This window comes from Squalius cephalus (genome assembly GCF_949319135.1).
Source record: "Squalius cephalus genome assembly, chromosome: 16".
Taxonomy (NCBI): domain Eukaryota; kingdom Metazoa; phylum Chordata; class Actinopteri; order Cypriniformes; family Leuciscidae; genus Squalius; species Squalius cephalus.
Window position 1 is genome coordinate 20,272,050 of NC_137137.1, and position 19,627 is coordinate 20,291,676.

Here is a 19,627-nt window from a genome sequence, read left to right on the forward strand (position 1 = left end):
TGATTCCTGATCATTTTTTCTCATTATCTCTCTGTATAGAGTTCCCAAAGCCATTAAATCTTTATGGGTTTGAATTGATAACTACAGTACTACACAATGATTATGTGTGTGTCTTCACAGGAACTCTGGAAGCTTTTTGTTAATCGAAAAATGTTTATTTATGCTCTTTGATTTACAACTATAATGCATTGCCTGAGGATTGTTTTCCTGTTTAACTTTCCACTGGAATCTGAGTTGATCGAGTGCTTTTTACAGCCTTGGTTTATGTACCTACTGTGAGCTAGTTAAGGTGATGACATTTTTATTATTATTATTTTTTTAATAATTGATTTGATGGTGAATTTTGAGAACAGGTACATCCTGGTAAAGTTTGGCACTTAGATTGTAAGTTAAGTTCTGCATGAAAATTATTTGCTAGTATACGATGTACCGATCGCCCAGTCAGGGACCGGAATCGGCCAATTTTCAGCATGATCGGCCCAGGCCAGTGACCGACTGGTCAGTCTCACGTCTTTCCGATTCTGAGCCGGATTTGTTGTCAGCGACACATGAAATAACATCAGCTGTGAGTTCTTGCTCTCTTCTTTCTGACGGCGAAGTGACACACACCCGCCTCCTCTCACTCATTTGTCTCATTCGCACAGGTTAAATAGTGCTTGTTTTGCGCATAATTGTAGTCATTCCCGCAGGTTTCGCGTTCACACAAAATGTGTGCATCACTGATGTAGGGGTGAATTCAGGTTGAGTGGGACACTTTTTGCCATTGAGATGACTGGGAAAAAGTGTCCCAATCAACCTGAATTCACCCCATATAAGTGGAGCGCACAAGCCGCCTCTCAGTCTCAAACAGATTGTGAGTCGCAAGTACAAAAATGATTGGCTTACTGCGCTTAAACTGTCAAATACAAAATGATGTCAAAATGCATGTCTTAGCGAGTATTTAGTTAAACACAGTCAGTTTTGGAATGTAAATATAGGCCTAGTTGATAAAGATAATGCATGTTGTGTAACAGTATATTGGATCACATAAACTATTAAAGTGACAGCAGCCTAATATTCCTGCTGCTGTCTGTCATGTTAATAAAGAACAAAAGACAAAGAAAATAGCTCTCTGCTCTTAACTGAATAAGTTTTATAACTTTAATTTTATTAATCTGTATTTTATGTTTGCAATGAAGACTATTCAGTGTTATTTTACATTTGATTACTTTAATTTCTGTAGTATGTCTTACCTGAATAATAACCTACTGTTAGACCCACCTGAAAAAGTTTATTTATGTATAATATTTTTTTCAAAAATCAAAAGCATGTAATAATATGGTTTTATTGAACAACACATAATGTAGGCTAATCAGGGTTCCCACGGGTCCTTGAAATCCTTGAAAGTTTGTGAATCTGAAAAAAAAAAAAAATTCAAGGCCCTGGAAACTTTTTGAAAATAAACATACATAGATACAGGTCCTTGAAAGTGCTTGAATTTATTTTGTGCAAGAAGTTTCCTGGAAAAAAATCCATATTATTCCCTCCAGTCCGCTAATGTTATTTCGCCAACACTTCGTGGCCTATGCATACTAGCTTGCTTGATTTACGTTAGTTACGCGCATTTACTCATTACGTTAAGTGTTTCCCACGTGAGGTAGCCTACTTAGTGTTGTACATTGCCATGACATTCACGCGCACACAAAACTACGATGGTACTTTAACGTTTCACAGACACCTTGAAACATTGCAAAAATAAGCTGAAACCGCTGAAACGTGATGCCTGGAAATTGGAAAATGCACGTTTCAAGATATTTGGCTCACCAAAGAAGATTACAAAAATGGCTTGGTAGGGTTGCCACCCGTCCTGTAAAATACGGAATCGTTTTTAAATTTAAAGGTACATTTAAATTTAAAGGTACGCATCATTCAATACAGGACGCGATTTGTCCCGTATTTTACATAGACCCACAAATAGTTGAATAAACAAATAAGGATTTTGCAGTATGGATAATGATATATATTTCACAAGAAGTAGTAGAGAAGTTTTGTGATGTCACTTTGCATTTGCAGGTGATTGCATGTTAGCATCTTTCACTGCGTTCCAGTCCAAAATTGTCATGCCCTTCACTCGCTAACTTCCCTCCGTCTCGTTCACTCGGATGTACGTCATTGCTTACGATGCACGAGTGCCCACTACTGGCGGAAACTGCAATGGGCTGAACTGGAACGTCCTAAGCCCTTGATCACTTGGAATCAGCTAAAGAGTTGATTAATTATTTAAATTTTTTCCCTTTAAGAATTTGTTTAATGTAGCATCCAAATGTATATAGGTGTGTGTGCGTTGTTTTAAATTAAAAAAAATATATAATCAATATATCATAGAGTTGTTTGTTGTGGTGGTGATTAGACAAGATTTGTGGTGACGTCACAATCGTACTGCATTGTGGGACATATAGGTGCCTGAAGTGTACATATGAAGTAGACTCGCTCCCTCGGTCAAAATCGAGGGAACGAGGGTCTGTCCATCTAAACTTCCCTCGTCCACTTCACGAAGTGGAACGCACTTCAAAATGGCGGCGGGGATTCCCCCGAGGGGAAGTGCTTAGGGAAGTTCGCAAGTGCGTGTCTAAAAGTGGACTGGAACGCAGCATTTGTTTCCATACCGACGGAGTCTAGAGAACATGCGCTATAAGCGGGCGTAATGCGCGTTTTTTTTAAAACCATGTCGAGCTCACGTCCTCTCCAGATATGAAAAAAGGTATCAATGGGTCTGTCCAGTAACTAATGATGAACGTAAGGCTAGTGGTGGGCAGATCGAGGCTTCGTGAAGCAATGAAACAGTTGAACCAAATGGGCCATATTGTTTCGAGGCTTCGAATCAATTCGACACCCGTCTCAACGGTGACACCTAGTGGTCACTTGCAGGTGTTGATCTGAAACAACCTTGACGAGGTTGTTTTTTTATTGTTGTATTTTTCTAATATGTGAAGCTTGTAACCTATAGGCTCCTCACTGTGCATAATGTTATTTTGGTCCTGCAAAATGAATATTAATAAAAGATATCAAGCAACAATGTCTCACTTTTTTAGAGATTTTTATTTCAAAAATATTAATTTCTCTGCTGTGGAAGGACTTAGCTGTCACTATATCACCAAAAATCCGCTATCTCAAAATCAAACTCCTCTCACAAAAACCCACGAGGTCAATATGCGTTGATTTCACTTTTATACAGATGTGCGATTGTGTGGTCTGTTCCCGACTGTGTCAATCAAACGCTGATTCGGCGGACCACACCTGATGAAACACTTAGTGAAACACTTAGTGGCTTCGTTTGGCCATAGTCATGTGACATGGGTGTTTTGAATCACGCTTCGGATCAGTGTTTCGAAGCATCTGCGCTTCGGGATCTCGCAAAGCTTCGGAACGACTGTTTCGCGTCAGCCATCCCTACGTAAGGCGAACTGCAGTTTCATTTGCTCACGCTGTGCGGTGGACTTCTGACTTAAAGCAGTAGGCCTATAGCCTGGGTGCCAGCCCGAACCCCGCCCACAATATTTTTTGGTCGGGAAGTTCGGTCTGGACTCGCTCCGTTGAGGAGCTATTATGCCCGAACAAAAATTGTTCGGACCAATCAAATTGTCAGGGCGGGCTTTATACGATGATGGACAGATGAGCAACGGTAACGTAATCACCTAGCCTACGTCACCAAAGAGTGCTTGATTTGAATTAGTTTACAACAAAGACGATTGCAGCTGGAGAATTGAGATTTCACGAGTTCACATTTACAAATAAGTCAGATAGAATAAATGCATATATAAGATTTCACGAGTTCACACAAATAAGTCAGATAGATTAAATGCGTATATGACGTGCTGTCCGAGGGCTGTGGGCTCGGTAGCCATACTCCCCCGTGTTCCTGGTTGTGAGAGAACAAGACAAGAGTGAGGATTCGGGGTGGTGGAGGGATGCTGAAAAACTGTCAAGGAGTGTTAGGTAAGTTGACAGAGTGAATATATGCTTCCTCATGCTGATATAGGGTAACGTTAGACATGGTATTGTTTGATGACAAGTTGATATTGGATTGATTATTTGTACGTGCTTCTCCCGAACTTTGTTTATGAAACATCATGTGTAGATTCCGCCATCGCGTCTGTTATAGAAGATATCCACAGCGCATTCATTTTAAAAGAGGAACAGAGAGCCGCGACATTTTGTTGGTTGAAAATATGAATGAAGAACATGCGTCATTTACTCCGTTGCTCTGATTGGTTGTAGGTCTATCCAATTGAGTGCAGAGGTTTTTTTTTTTTCCTGGTTCGGTTGAGACACGCCCCATAATCAAATCTCTATGGAGCAGTCTCAGACTCACATTCTGACTAGAATATGAGTATGACGAAGTCAGGCTAGTAGGCCTATGCAGTGACAGACAAATCCGTGCTTTTAAAGGTATAGGCCTATTGTTTTTTTTTGTTTTTCTTTTAAATTTGGATAATCTCTTAATATAATATTCCATAAATTTTTTTGAGCTTGGTAGACAGGTAACTATTATATTTGTAGATGTTATTAGACAGATTATTTAAGTTATAGGGAGTCGTGTATGGGTTTCCCTTATTTTGCCTCACTGAAGGTGGCAACCCTACTTGCCAGAGATCCAAAGGACCATCGCTTGGCCAGTGCAGTCTGTTGTCAATCTATCTAAGTGGATAGCTTGGGAGAAGCGGCTCTTTTAAGTCATGCAGCTGGATCTACACACAATATAGGCCTATTCATATCTTAACTTCTGGTTACATGAGCCTAAGCTCTTTTCAATAAAATCCATGCAAAAGTTAATATCAGATCATTTTAGAATACAGTATGTACCAAATATTCTTCAGTTTTATGCAAAACAGAAATACGACAAATAGAATATGTCCAAGAATGGCCAAAAATAAACGCAAAATGAAAAGCTTTTTTGCATAGTTTTGTTTGACACATGAAACATTGTTAAAGTTATCTTACACGGTACACAATGTAACCTTGCTCTCACTCGAAATCTGTCCCCACATTAAGTCCTTGAATTTGAGGGTAGTGGACCTGGAAAGTCCTTGAAAAGTCCTTGAATTTGAAGTTAACCAAGGTGTGGGAACCCTGTGTAATGTACTATAAACAATAAACAACTTCTGTACATTACGTATTTTACGTATGTGTTTTTATAACAAATGCCTGTAGAGGGTGCCAACGGCCAGCTGATTGTTGTAGTTACACTTTACAGCATGATCAAATCCTTGTTTAACTTTTTCCTCTGCAGCTTTTTTTTTTTTTTTTTAAGTTGCCAGACACCACCAGCATTTTTGATAATTTTCACAAAAATGTCATGCCCCCTGGAATATTGTGTTGTATGAATATATGAACATGCAATATATCAAAAGAAAGAATAGTGCCTCTGCTTTTAAACAAATACCTGTTTATTCTAGCTTAATGCATGCTTTCTTTTATTAACACTTGAATGTGTGCAGGTTTTAGGCTTGCTGCGATAGTCGGTGTTACCAGTGTTCAGCCACAACACCGGTTACATCACTTGACCACCGCGGCACCATCATTTATATTATTTTATTGTAATAAAATGCATTTAGTTCAATTAGAGAACAGACACTACAGTTAAAAACTGAACGCGCCTGCTCAATTCAGTGAGCTGAACGAGAGTCGCAGCACAGATCAGCAGCAAGAGTCAGATTTAACCTCATTTAGCCCATTTAGCCTCACTCTTGACTGACAAGACGACGGCGGAAGATTTGGTCAAAGAGAAATGTAAAAGCGCCTATTTAAGCGAGTTGTTGTTGTTGTGTTTTTCATTAAGAATAATAATGAACCCACTTTTCAAGTAATTGCCACCTCTGAATTGCCGCTAATCATAATGGTGCTTGTCCACTGACGTGGAGAGAGTGGAGCAGAGCGAGCGTTTTCAGTTCATTCCTATCGAAGTTGAGCTTCCATAGGAATCACCTGAAAACTCTCGCTCTGCTCTGCGCCACTGCCATCTTTTTTTTTTTTTTTTTTTTGTAATACAATAATTTAGTTCAGTTAGAGAACAGACACTACAATTAAAAACTTAATATGTCTGCTTAATAAATTGTGAGCTGAACGAGTGTGGCAGCACAGATCAGCAACAGGAGTCAGATTTTATTTATCACGAGAGCGAGGAACTGACTGACAAGATGGAGGAATATTTAGTGTCAAAGCGAAATGTAAAAGTGCCTATTTAAGCACATTTGTATTTGTACTGTATTACTGTTGTGTTTTTCATTAAGAATAATGGGCTAATGAACTCACCATTCAAGCAATTCACCCCCCGATTTGGCGCTGATTTAAAAGCGAAACTAAAATACGCACAGGCCGCACAGGCATTCATAATGGTTTGTGTAAAACAAATCACTCTGAAACCTGCAGGACATATATTTATTTAATTAAATTGCAGTTTTTGTGATTTCACAATAACCCTATGAAGTGGTTTTAATATATCGTGCAGCGCCTGCAGCCTTAAAAATGGTCTGGTAATGCGGTCCATTGATTCTCGTCCGTAGAATGTGCCAATTCAGGTCTTTTGCTTGTTTAACGACATGGGTAAATTGGAATCAAGGATTATTTTCAACCAAGCTTTTGAATTTAATAGAGGAATCATGACAGTCCTATCTTGTAACGAAGTTTGAGACAGAACAACATAATGCAAGCACTGTAAAAGTTTTTGCCACAAACTAAGACAGTTTTCACCTTGATGAGAAATAACGTCACGTTTTACCGATAATATCTTGTTGCACTTAGATCTCATCACCACCCTACAATTCAACCATTTAAGATTATTAGTTATATTTACTGTAATTGTCTGTATAATAAAAAAATTTAAAGGTGTGACATTAGCATTTTAACTGTGTGACATTTAGCCTTCCAAGTCTGCCAAGATTAAGATTTGCAGTGTAACTTAAGTGAGATAAGTGCTGCTATAACTTTAATACAGAGGTGTAAAGATCAGCTTTAATGTTTCGAGGTCAGTAGCTAGATCATGTTTGTGTGTAAATGTGTCTCTACGGGATGCCAGAAATGACTTCCCTAAACACTCTGGTTTTGAAGCTGTAGCCTAGATATTAAACATTCCAGCTGCAGAGGCGTTTCCTGTCAACAAGCGAATGCCAGTCCATGCACTCTGACCAGGATCCTCCTCCTTTCCTTCCTTCGCAGTCATTCTCCCTCTTTCTGGTCATCGTTGGCCGTCCCCCTGCTTCCATGTCCCTTGCGTAACCACACAGCTAAGATTTCACTACCGGAGACATATCAAATGTGTTGGTTTGTTTGTTAATCTGTAGATGTAGGTCAATCGTGCTGGTAAATATCTTGCTTCGATCTATGTGTGTGATTTATGTGTATTTATTTGTTTGTAAAAGAGAGACTGATGAAGTTTAATTTTCATGTTTCAAAAATATGTAGATTTCGTATACATGTTTGTTTGTTTGAGTCTGTGCTGTGTCTCAAAAGTCTTTGCCAACATTCTCGTTTGACTTTTCAATTATGATATTCAACGATTTCAACAAGCTGTGCCATTGATAACAAGTGTACATGTGCGTGCATGTGTAGAGACTTCACAATTACAACAGACACTGATACCCTAATTGAGCTGAAGTAACCGTGTCTGACCATGCTGTATTCCCTGCAACAGAGTCTGGCTCCGCCTCTTCTCCATATGATATGACATCACTCTGCGGTTACCACAGAAACCAGGGCTCCACTGCAGACGGTTGACAGCCAGGCAGGTGAGTTATTATTGTGATGTTGGAAAACTGCAGACAAAGCACAATTTGATAACTGCACGGGGAAACATGGCAATTGCATGTGCATTTACACAGGTATGTGAATGTGTTATGAATCACGGTTTCGTTCTGTGTAAAATGTGAGTGTCTGTGTGTTGTAAAAGTCTGCATGGCAATTTAAGTGTGAACACGTGTTTGTATTAGCGCACAGCTTCCAAGAGCGACATGTGTATTGCATTAGCAAAAATGGCTCTCTGGGTTATTTTGTGAATTCCTTTTGTTTGATGTGTATTTGCCTGTAGTAGCAGGATTTTTATGCACAGAACTGTCTCAGTCTGGACTCTTAATTCAGCAAATTGATCCCTCCCTCCTGGGCAATGTCCAATCATGCTGATTTAATACACCCGCACACACACACTCTCTCACAGCGTGATTAATGATGTGTCAGTAAAACGTGCATTGTGCTCTTTATCTCCCAAGTCCACAGTGGTGGAGAAGAAGAGGGTTAGATAGCATTTTTCTTAAGGTTCATAGACACCCCACTACAACAGCATTTTATAGAACACTGTATTTGTTTTGTGCTATAAAATTATAGTGCAGGGATTCTGCTCGGCATGTTGGATGTCAAGCAGTGCTGAAACTGGCCAGTGGCTTCAACTGACTCCAGACTTTTTCCAGCCAACCTAAAGGAAGTTCTACACTGACAGCGATTACCTGCGATAATGCGACCGGATACCATTCTCATTTTCAATGAGAGCCTGTGATTTCTGGTGACACGAGTGACAGTTGGCAGTGAGACAGTGTTGAGCAGAGCTTAACTTTATGCAAATGAGCAGTGAAAAGATTTGGAAATGACCAAAGGGAGTGGAGAATGTGATCTGTGGCCAGATACAGTTGAATACCACGACAGTTTAGGACCGCCCTCTACAAACTGACAGCCTAGGGACTGTGCTATCTCCAGTGATTTAATCACTGTTAGTGTGAATACAGCTTGAAATGTAATATGATTAATTTACATGATTGTTAGCTAACTCAATATCTGTTATTTATTTATTTATTTTTATTTCTTGTTTCAGGTGGTGTGATGGCTGCCCAGGTTGAGGTTGATGCTGGGCGGCCATGTGTGGTTGGGAGTCGTCTGCACCTTAATCCTCTCATAGACTCTAGCAACAAGAGTTTGATGGAGAGTTCAGGTGGCCCCCAGGGGACACTTACTATTTCATCAGAGTCTAGAAAACCTGTCCCAGGCCCCAAGCCCAGACTCACTCCAAAACCTTTCACTGTGAACAAAAATCCTACTATACGCCCCATTCTTGCTCCCAAACCACAACCAAAACCTAGACCTGAATCCAGTAAACCAGTTTCCTACAATACAGACCTGTCCAGTACACCTAAACCACAGCCAGCCAATAAACTCAGTCTACCATCTGCCTTTAATACGGGCCCGAAGTCCAGCGGACAGACAAACAAACCTGTGGCACAACCCTTTAAACCAGCACCTACTATTGCCTCTTATGATTCCAACAAATTAAGAACATCCCAAACTGGGGACGTGCTGAGAAGAACAAGCTTTGGAGCTACACCGGAACCACACCGACGCGATGGTCAGGCCTCCACTCCTGGTGTTGAATGGCCTTTTGCTTCTCGGAAGAAACAGCCCAGCCCTTCGATCACTCGTGCTAAATCAATGGGCTTCCTATCAGAGATAGGACTAAATTATGAGGACAGTAAAAAAGATTCTGGTACCAAGGAAGAGTTTTCTCCTACTGTTCTTAGGCCCCAATCTAAAGGTTCAAGGCCCAGGCCGGTGTCAGCTGTGTTCCTCCAAAACCCCAATCAGTCTGAGCCTCAGGTTGTATCCCCTACACCTGCCCCTCGTTGGGGAAAAGGACGACCCCTTTCTTCTGACCTTACCTCAAAGTTTGAGTCAATTGGGCTTTCCCTAAACTGGCGACCTCCCAAGGAGGACAGCAAAGAAAACACTCCTGAAACACCAGAGGGTGTTGGGGCTGTAACTCAAGAGAAAGAACATGGTGCTGAAAGGGCAGAAGGGCTGAATAAGGCCCCTGTGCTTGAGAAAAGTACTCAAAAGAAGGAATTGAAAGATGAGGACTCCAAGAAAGACTCAAAACCTGAGGATACTGGAGGTAGCAGTATAAAGAGACGCATCAGCCTGCTTTTGGACTCTTCTTCCACATCCTTCTCAGTGGCACGTGTGGATTCTCCAGGGACGGAGCCTCGGTCACCGGGGCTGTCCATCTCTGATACTGATGGAGCGGTGGGGGTAAAACAGCGCATCAAGGAACTGACCGAAGAAGTGAGAACTGACCTCCAGAAGCCACAATATAAGCCACGAAACATAGTATCTGACCGTACTAAAAGGTAAGATCCAGTGGTTTTCAGCATTCATTATAGAAGTCTACAATGTTAGTGCTGTAATTCAGAAAATTGCAGTTGTACATGTTAATCTGTTATCAATTTTATGTTCATCAGTTTATCAGCTATCAGTGTTGCTGTAGTTTTACTGCCTTCGGGTCCTCCTGAAAAGTTTTATGAATAAGTTTCATAAGTCGCAATTACACGACCGCTGCAAAATTAGTATTAAAGGATCTGCATTATGTGCATAAGTATTTTTTTGTGTGTTTGTGCTGGCACAGAGAATTCTAAAAAGTGAAATGATGTCTCAAAACATGTTGCCTCATAAACCAGCACAATTAATACCAGTTTGCTTTCATCATGATTTACATTCTCTACTCTGAAAATCAAGCCTCAAAGAAAATACAGTTTCACACTGGTAATAATGTGGTGGCATTCATTCATTAGGTTCTTAAGATCATTCCGATCTTTTTTTGATTTTTGATTTGCTTACAGATTTGAATCAGAGCTTGACAGCCTCAGTTCCAATGATTCCAAAGGCCCCCAGCTGTTTGAGGAAGATCTCAACACAAAGGTATGGGAATATGAACCACTGCCATTAGTCATACTCCACAAATCAAGTATCTTTACAAGGTGCAGTAAGGCACACCTTGTTTTTGTTTTTTAAAGTACATAAGAAAATTCGACATTTTATTAAACCTTTTCTTTTTTACCAATGACACCACAGCATACTCGGTTGACTCTTACATAAAAGTCAATCATAATTTGGCTGAACTAACTAATTGATAGTTACTAATGATTTATAATATATATGTGTATTAATATTTTACATTTTCTGCATTTTTCACGAGTACATGTAGGTCTTTATACAACAAGAGAGAGCATTCTATGTATAACAGTCACATGTGCTTGATAAATTAAAACGATATATTTTTTAAAATGAATAGAAAAATCTTTTGACATTTGGGACAGTAACTGCCTAATTGCGGTCACAGTCTCAAAATTAACATTGCTCACTCTTTATAAAAAGAAAAATAAATTTCACATTGATAGAGAGAGGAATAACAAATGAGGTTGAGAAAGGCACTTCTGATGTCACAGAAGGTGCGGCACTCCAAAGACGTGTAACCTGAGTTGTAGCGTTAGTCATATTGTGATTATGAAACATGCACGCTTCGAAGGGAGGGGGGTGGGAAAGGTCAGTTTGTGAGAGAAGAGGATTCTTTGATTATGGCCCCTTCATGCCCCACCCTGCTTTATGAGCTTTGACAAAGAGCATACGGATCCCATTTCACTGTTCTCAGTCACACGCGTCAAGCTCCTCTTCCTTTTCATGTGCTCTCATGTTTGCTTCTTTCTCAATCCCCTCTTTTCAGGGCTTTCTGTGTCAATACAATCCACATTAGTTGTTTCCAGCTGTTTCGTTATCTTGTACTTCCTCCTTCTTGTTATCTTTTTTTATAACCTCTGTGAAAGAATAACTTAGATAAACAATTTGCAAGATTTGATAATCTGTTGTATATTCAAATGAGACTTCTTCATTGCATTCGTTCTGTTGCTGATTTGCTCTTTGGAGTAGAAACATATTCATTTCCCTCCCAAAGTTTGACTCTAAATCAGTCATGTAATACATACACATACTGTACAGAGCCGCCACAGTAATGATAGCTTATATCTAAGCAAAGAAAATGTTACCTGTAAATGGCACACCTGTCAGGTAGGTGAGGGGGGAGGGGGGTCGACAAAGACTGCTTCTTTAGGGATCACAGTTGTAGAAAATCTGAAAGTCAAACCAAGTTCCAGGTTTTTGCTTACTTTTCAGAAAAAGAGGCAAAGCATCTGCAAATAAATCACCAGAAAAGTTTTGCTTAACAAAACCAATGGCAAATGAAATGTAAAAATATACTTAATTTCATCTTTATTTTATTTTTTAGTTTGATTACTCCACGATTGAAGGACAGTTCAACAAACAGGAGGACAGGAAAGTATCATCACTTGGTGTTCATGACTTGCCTACACACTCTGCTTTTAATAGTGATGGAGTGCAAACAGTACGAGCGTCTATGTTTGAAAACGTGGTGGAGAGGCATAGTGTTCAAGTGATGGAAGATAGCATTTCACAAGGCCCAAGAGCACAGCGGGAAAGCACAATTAAACCGATGCCCAGACGGAGCCACTCTTTACGAATTCAGGACAACATCTTTAAAACTCTTGAAGATGATGATCCTGGAAGTTTGGTCAAAGCAACCTATAGGGAGCAAGTTTCTCCTTCCAGCCCTGTACGCGTGGAGCATGTCTTTGATACTGTAGCTTTGTTTGGAGAGAGCCGTGCTGTTAGTGAGGCTTTGCCAACCGCTCAGCTTGAGGACAGAGCTCTCACGCTACGTTCACGGCGATCTGCTCCTCAATGGGAAGACGACAGACCTACCCATGAGATAAGTGACCTGCAAAAGGATGAAGCAGCCATTCCACGTTATCTCAGGGTAGGGGCACTACAGAAATGGACTGCCACAGAGGCAGACCGAGAGATTGAAACCGAGAGGGAACGACAGAAAGAGATGGTGAGAAAGATGGAAGAAGAGATACAGAGGCAAACAGAATTGCACATGGCTGCAGCAGCAGCATTGGAGGAAGATGAGGAAGAGAGTGAAGCAGAAAGGATGAAACTGTTAGAAGCACAAAGGGACAGGGAAAGGGAACGAGAGGAAGTTGCTGCACCCAAACGTCCTAAGATGCTAGATGATGAAGAGCAAATGAACAAACCCAGAGCCACTTACTTTGCTCTGACTGGTCAGATTCAAGAGCCTGTGCATCAGGGTCAGAGAGTGGATGATGAAGTAATTTTTGGAAGAGGTAAACAAAGTATGGTGAGTGGAGAGGACAGGGGGATGAAGGATGTTCCATTTGAGGATTTCACTCTTAGATCAGGGAAGTGGAATCCTCAGAATCCAACTGCTCAATTTAGAAGAAATCCTTCATTGGAAGCTGCCCTCCAGAGAGATTTGCATAAAAATGACACTGGACTGAGAACAGATCCTAGATTACAAGAAAGGGAACTACAAAAAACATCCAGGGAGGAAATAGAGAGACAAAGACTTGCAGAGTTTGAAAAGATGAAGGAATTGGAAAGGCAGCGAGAAATGAAGAAACAGAGAGAATTGGAGGTTGAGAAACAAAACAAAATTGAAAGGGAGAAAAGGAGAGAAGCTGAGATACAGAAAGAAAAAGAGAGACAAAAAGAGCTAGAAAAACAGAGAGAGCTAGAGAGGGAGAGACAAAGGGAGTTGGAGAGACAAAGGGAGTTGGAGAAACAAAGGGAAATGGAATGGCAGAAACGAGAGAAGGAGCGACAGAAACAAATTGAATATGAGCGAATGAAGGCTGCAGAAAAAGAACTCGAGCAGCAGAGAGAGTTTGAGAGGCAACGACAAAAAGAGTTTGAGCGAGAGAAAGAAAGAATGCTCGACCAAGAGAGGCTTAGGTTGAGAGAATTTGAAAAACATAAGGAGATAGAGAGAGAAAGAGAGAGACAGCTGGAGTTGGAGAGACAGAGGGAAATTGAAAGACAGAAGCAGAGAGAACTTGAAAAACAAAGAGAGATGGAGAGGCTAAAAGAGTTAGAAAGGCAGCGAGAATTGGAGAGGCAACGAGAGCTGGAGAAACAGAAAGAGCAGGACAGGGAAAGACAGAGACAGTTGGAAAGGCAGAGAGAACTGGACAGGCAAAGGGAACTTGAGAGACAACGAGAGTTAGAGAGACAACAGGAAATTGAAAGACAGAAGGAGATTGAAAGGCAGAAAGAACTTGAACGACAAAAGCAGAGAGAGATAGAGATTGAGAGATGGAAGCGGCAGAAAGCAGAGGAGAGAGAGACCAAGAGAGAGCTGGAGGAACTTGAGAGGATCAAGGAGCTTGAGAGACAACAGCTTCTTGATTTTGAGTTGCAGAGACAGCGGGAAAGGCCACTCCAGCAAGAGAAAGCTACACGGAGATCAAAAAAAGAACGAGAAGAGAGAAAACAACAGCCTGAATGGCAGAGAGGAACAGAACGACATTGGACAGAGACAGAGCAAGAGAAGGCAACACCTACACCTACATCTCCACTTCGGCCTAAAGTTCTAGATCTGGACGCAGTGTCTCTGGGTGTTAGGACTGGTAGAGATAGTCACGAGAATAGTCCCACAGCTCGATGGAAGCAGCCCTCACTTCGTCCTGATGAGGTTTACAAACCAGCCATCTTAGACATTGACTCGTTCAGGAACCAAACCCAACCTGATGCCTTCCCTTTACCTGGATTTGGAGGTTTAGAATCAGGAGGTGTTAGTTCAATGACTCAAGCTCGTCCACAGGCCACACAATCAAATATTCTCCAGCCCCAAACAGCATCTCAATTTCAGTCTCCTTCTCATCCTCAGTTCCACCCTCAGTCCCAGGCTTTCTTCCAGCCCTCCCCAGCAGAACGTATGAGAACTCAACTCCCGCCACCTTTGCAACCTCAAATTATGCACCAAGTCCAACCTCATTCACAGCCATTTGATACAGAAAGACCTAGGCCACAACCTCACTCATTGACTGAGACCTCAGATTGGGCCTTTGGCACTCAACAGCCCATCTCAACTTTGCCATCTGCATACACTAATGTTTGGGGACATAATCAAGCAGAGTTGACTGTAGATGAGCCTCTTTGGGTATCAGCCATGGAGGGATCAAGAAGACCAATTAGCACTAGACCTGGTGGTCTTGAGCAGCAAAACTTGCACCAAGAGGATAGAGGTTTAAGTATCATTGTGACACCCAGTTCGACCTCTTCCATGATTCCTGTCTTTACTCCGGTACAGCATCCCTCTCTTGCACCACCCATGGTTCAAATTCAAACTCCTAAGTGGACTACACAAACAAGTGCTGATCCCTCTGTAGCCCCTATACTGACCCCAGAAAGATGCTGGACTTCAGTACCTTTGAATGTGGGGTCAAGTGGAGCTTTGGTTCCTTCTCTCGCAACACCATTAGCTAGGAAAGAGACATCGGTACCCACTGGTCAGGTTGCAACCATCTCTGTCACTGATCCTTTATCAAGTCCAAACTGGGAGCTGGCATCCCAGGGGCTGAGAGAGAACCGTGCCTCGCACAGGGACCAAGTACAACAGGTGAGGAAGAACTCACTCTCACATATACCCATTCCCACCATATAGTTTTTTTGTGTGTGTTTAGCAATGCACAAATGTAAACAGTAATTATGTGCACCATCTTAAATTGGTCACTTTAATTGCATAACCACCCAACTATCGGTATTGGCAAATGTACTTTAGAGTGATCAAATATCAGTGTCAGCGTATCCCTAATTGTGTTACATTGAATTTTCCTTGAATGGACTAAATAAGCTTGACTGTAGGCCCTTCTATGTTTGTGTAGAAACGTTCAAGGAGTATGTGTCGAAGATCTGCCCCAACGGAAAGCTCTGCTGATGGTCCGCTTGTCCACGTGAGAACTCGCAGAAGTCGCAGTGCGCACAAAGAAAAATTTGGAGAAAGATCGGTAAGTAAAAGTATGCTGAGAATTTTGTTTTGTGTATTATTCCTTGCCACTCATTTTCCCATACACATGCCACATACATAAACCCATTAAGAATCAATTTTCACTAGGGCTAGGTAATCTATTTAAAGGGATAGTTCACTTTGAAATTAAATTTTGGTATGTTTTAGCTTACCTCAAGGGCATCCAAGATGTAGGTGTCTTTTTTTCCGCAGTAGTTTCAATTTTGATATTTTTAGGTCAAACCGTTCTTGTCTGTCAGTCATTTCATGCATAACTGACAGACAAGAACGGTTTGACCTAAAAATATCAAAATTGAAACTACTGCGGAAAAAAAGACACCTACATCTTGGATGCCCTTGAGGTAAGCTAAAACATACCAAAATTTTATTTCAAAGTGAACTATCCCTTTAATATTTACTCAGGGATGTGTCAATATCAAGTTTTGTCTAATACTGAATTTACCATGTTTTGTCGCTGCTGATTTTAACTTTTGCGATCGGATTGCAGTTCTGTACTTGGATTGCATTTTCTCTGTAAATCAGTTACACCATTTTTATTTTCTGATGTTCTAGGTACTTTCAGACATTTTGGTTAAACGATACTGAATTACATATGTTAAATGGATGAATCTGAAACTAGTCTACAGTGCATTATAATATGTGAAAAAAAGTAGATATTCTAATATGACAACTTTTCATAGCAGATTGTCATGCTTTTATTTTTATATTTGCATTTCTAAACAGTAATGCACCACTTTTTTTTTTTTTTTTTTGTTACCAATTGTGATTTTAAACTACTTAACTTTTTATAATGTAAACTTGTTACCTTGCCAATTAAGGTGCAAGCTTCTGCAAGATATTTTTCTTCTGTTCATTTTTCATCAAAGTCATCAATTCTCTCACTCCATCATATAGTTTGTTACATATATGTAAAGGAACAATGACTTTTTGGTCAGTTCCTAACCTAAACATTGTATGGCTTCAGGAGACTTGTAATGTAGCACACAAATTGTTTGAAGCAAGTAAATGATGAACGAATTTTCATTTTTGGGTGCACATAAGCCATTGCAAAATGATTATATCGATATTGAGATATATTTCAGATACTGTCAAAAGGCTGAAACATATTGAGATGTAATTGCCCAGCCCTACATTGCACATGGATAAGCATGCATCTTACATAAGAGTCGATTTCCTCACCATGTTCTAATGGAAAGTGTTCAAAAACCAAAGATGGAGAAATTGCTTGTTGGCTTCTGATGATGTCACCAAATTTTAGAGACCAGATGTTGGAGTAGTTCCCCAACAATCTGAATAACAGCTGTCATATGACCCTTTCTGGCATGCAGTGCTTGGCTAATGATGTTTTTCCATATCTGATGGACTTATAGACTTGTTAAAGTGCAGATTAAAATAGTTATTTTGGCTGGGGGTCATTAAAGCTGAATGTTTATATTTATATGCATGTTTGTCAGGTATGGAGGCTAACTCAAGCTTGTGTTTATGTGTGTGTGTGTGTGTGTGTTAGTGTGGGTGGTGCAGGAATGCAGTCTGATGACAGAAAGGAGTTGTGCCTTAAAGTTTAGTGTGTAAAGTTAGAGCATTTTCTAACAAAGATACACTGCTAGTAGCGAGTAAGATTGTGTAAATCAAGGTAAAACTGATTTAATAATGATCACGTAACAAATGTGTGGAAAAGTGTGAACGCATTTATGGACAACATTAAGTTAAAACGCGTTAAAGAGCTTAAGATCGCCGCCTTGTTTTTGATTGACAGGTTCATTGAAATTTCTTAATTTCTTAAGAGTAAAGTTTTTTGTTGTTTTTTTACTGAGAGACTTTTGTCTTTTTTTTTTGCAGAGGTCGTCTGAGTGTATAAATATTGCCATCTGCTGTATGAATCAAGTTATTACAGTGTTGATTTTTATGATTCACAGTGGCTATACATTTTGGCTTATCTGACAGCCAAGAATATCCTCTTAACCTTTAATTTCATTCGAAATGGAAACCTTTCCAGGACCGATAGTGTGTTTATTATATTAATGTTTTGGTTTTTTGTTGTGAACCTGTTATGTGGGTGTCTGCTCATGGCCTTAAAGAGGAAGCTCTCTCTCTCTCTCTCTCTCTCTGTTGCTCTCTCTCATCTTTTCTCTGGTCATCATAGGAAGAGTAATTTTTACATCACCATTTTCTCACGACCACAGGCGAGTTACAAAGACAGAGAGGTACAGAAGTAATGAACATTCAAATAAACTTCGCAAAAGTAAAGACTGTAGAACATTATTTTGACCTAAATAGAAGGATTTGCTACATAGAAAGATGGCTTATCACTTCTGTTCTTCCTGCTGTTGGTGGCTATGGGTAAGCTTACTTTTTTCTTTTCTTTTTTTACTGTCAAGATGGTAATACCATACAACATATATCAACAATATATATGTCAATATATACAACATATATCAAAACAATTCATGCTACCTGAGACAAGTAGACAAATCTAGGTGGAGGTCTGATAATATTAGACAACACACAGGTTGACTGATGTTTGATTGTTGGAATTAGTTATATTTGGAATTAGTCCTGATGTTCTTGCTGATTTTTGCTCACTTGTTTTTTCTAGAGTAGATACTGTACATTCACAATCTTTATTACACATTGTTTGCTGAAGTTGTTTCTTCCCCTGTGATTTGTATCATTCTTTTCAATAATATTATCTTCATGTGACTAAGGTGAGGCCTCTGTAGATGCTTCCTGTTGTCTGACTAATTAAATAGACATTCTTTTCACTCTTTTCTTTTCATTTTCTTGGAAATTATTCAAGTGTTTAGTTAATTTTTAATTAACCTAGCCTCCATAAGAAGGACTGTGCTTCAGTTTCTCTCTCCCCAGAATTTTTTGAATGAAAAATATATGGTTTTGGGCTCAGGTAGTACAGTTTCTGCTGTATTGTGTAAATACAAGCCTTGAACCCATGCTCAGTATCATAAACATATATATCATAAATTAGGGATTATAAAGCTATAGATTTTACATTTTAAATCGACTGGCTATGTGCATCCTCCAGCTAGCCTAAAACATCTCTGTAGCATTAGTCTTGTCGCTTATGAATCATTTTAGTATGCATAGCACATGTACAAACCAGTTATTTCAATGTAAATGCCCAAGCCTATCTTAAACAGTGCACAATAAACTTATTCAAGCAACCAGGTCCAGTTCCCTTCTGTATTTTCATTGCATCAACTGTGTCTCTTTAAAAAGTCACATGATAGGAGCAGATTAATATAAAGAAGCTGCCTCATTATAAAAGTCAATGCACCTGCACCATGGACCTCTAAATATGCATTTTTAGTTACTTTACAGTTGTGTTTATGAAAGAAGTGATTGCTTTGGGCCAAGATCTCTCAGACTGTCGTAATTGGTATCAACATAGTATTTAATTAGTTAGCTGCTTTTAGTGATTTATTTATTTTATTTTTTTTTTATTTTTTTTTTAAGATTGTCTACTTCCCGAAACCAACTGAGCTTCTTATTTAGAATACATTTATTCTAAATTTTTATTTTATACATTATAAAAATACATTTTGAGCAAGGAAATATTTTGCTTCAACTCTTAAAAGCTGTTCTTTGCTGTGTCAGAGGACCGGTTCACTTGTACTGAGTCATAATACTGGGCTCAAATAAAATGACTGTCACTATGTCATTTTTGGTCATCGTCTTTCTCACAGATTTTGTTAAATGTGCATGGTTTGAAATATGAAAAGCCAACTAACTGTGTATACTGTAACTTGTAGCATTGATGTGTTAAGTGTTGACAAAGGAAGTAGCATCAGTCAGAATTAGCCTTCCTGTATGTGGCCATATGTGGTTTAAAGAGGAACATTACACTATTTAGACCACTTGTTCCTTTTGGACTTTAGAATTACTCTGTTATCTTGATCTGGGTAAGATAATAGGATGTGA

General features: G+C 39.7%; 1 protein-coding gene across 3 annotated transcripts in view; it reads left to right on the plus strand.

Annotated features, from left to right (window-relative positions):
* LOC307173529 (uncharacterized protein) overlaps positions 1 to 19,627 on the plus strand; it is a 42,901-nt gene that overhangs the window by 4,980 nt on the left and 18,294 nt on the right. For 2 of the 3 annotated variants that reach the window (XM_079896705.1, XM_079896707.1), the window contains exons 2-6: positions 7,670 to 7,763; positions 8,837 to 10,142; positions 10,632 to 10,710; positions 12,071 to 15,283; positions 15,549 to 15,671. In XM_079896705.1, coding sequence (XP_079752831.1) covers positions 8,845 to 10,142; positions 10,632 to 10,710; positions 12,071 to 15,283; positions 15,549 to 15,671 — 4,713 coding nt within the window. In that variant the 5' untranslated portion in view covers positions 7,670 to 7,763; positions 8,837 to 8,844. Of the gene's footprint in view, positions 1 to 7,261; positions 7,339 to 7,669; positions 7,764 to 8,836; positions 10,143 to 10,631; positions 10,711 to 12,070; positions 15,284 to 15,548; positions 15,672 to 19,627 lie in introns of those variants that run through there. The other variant, XM_079896706.1, reaches the window with a different exon arrangement.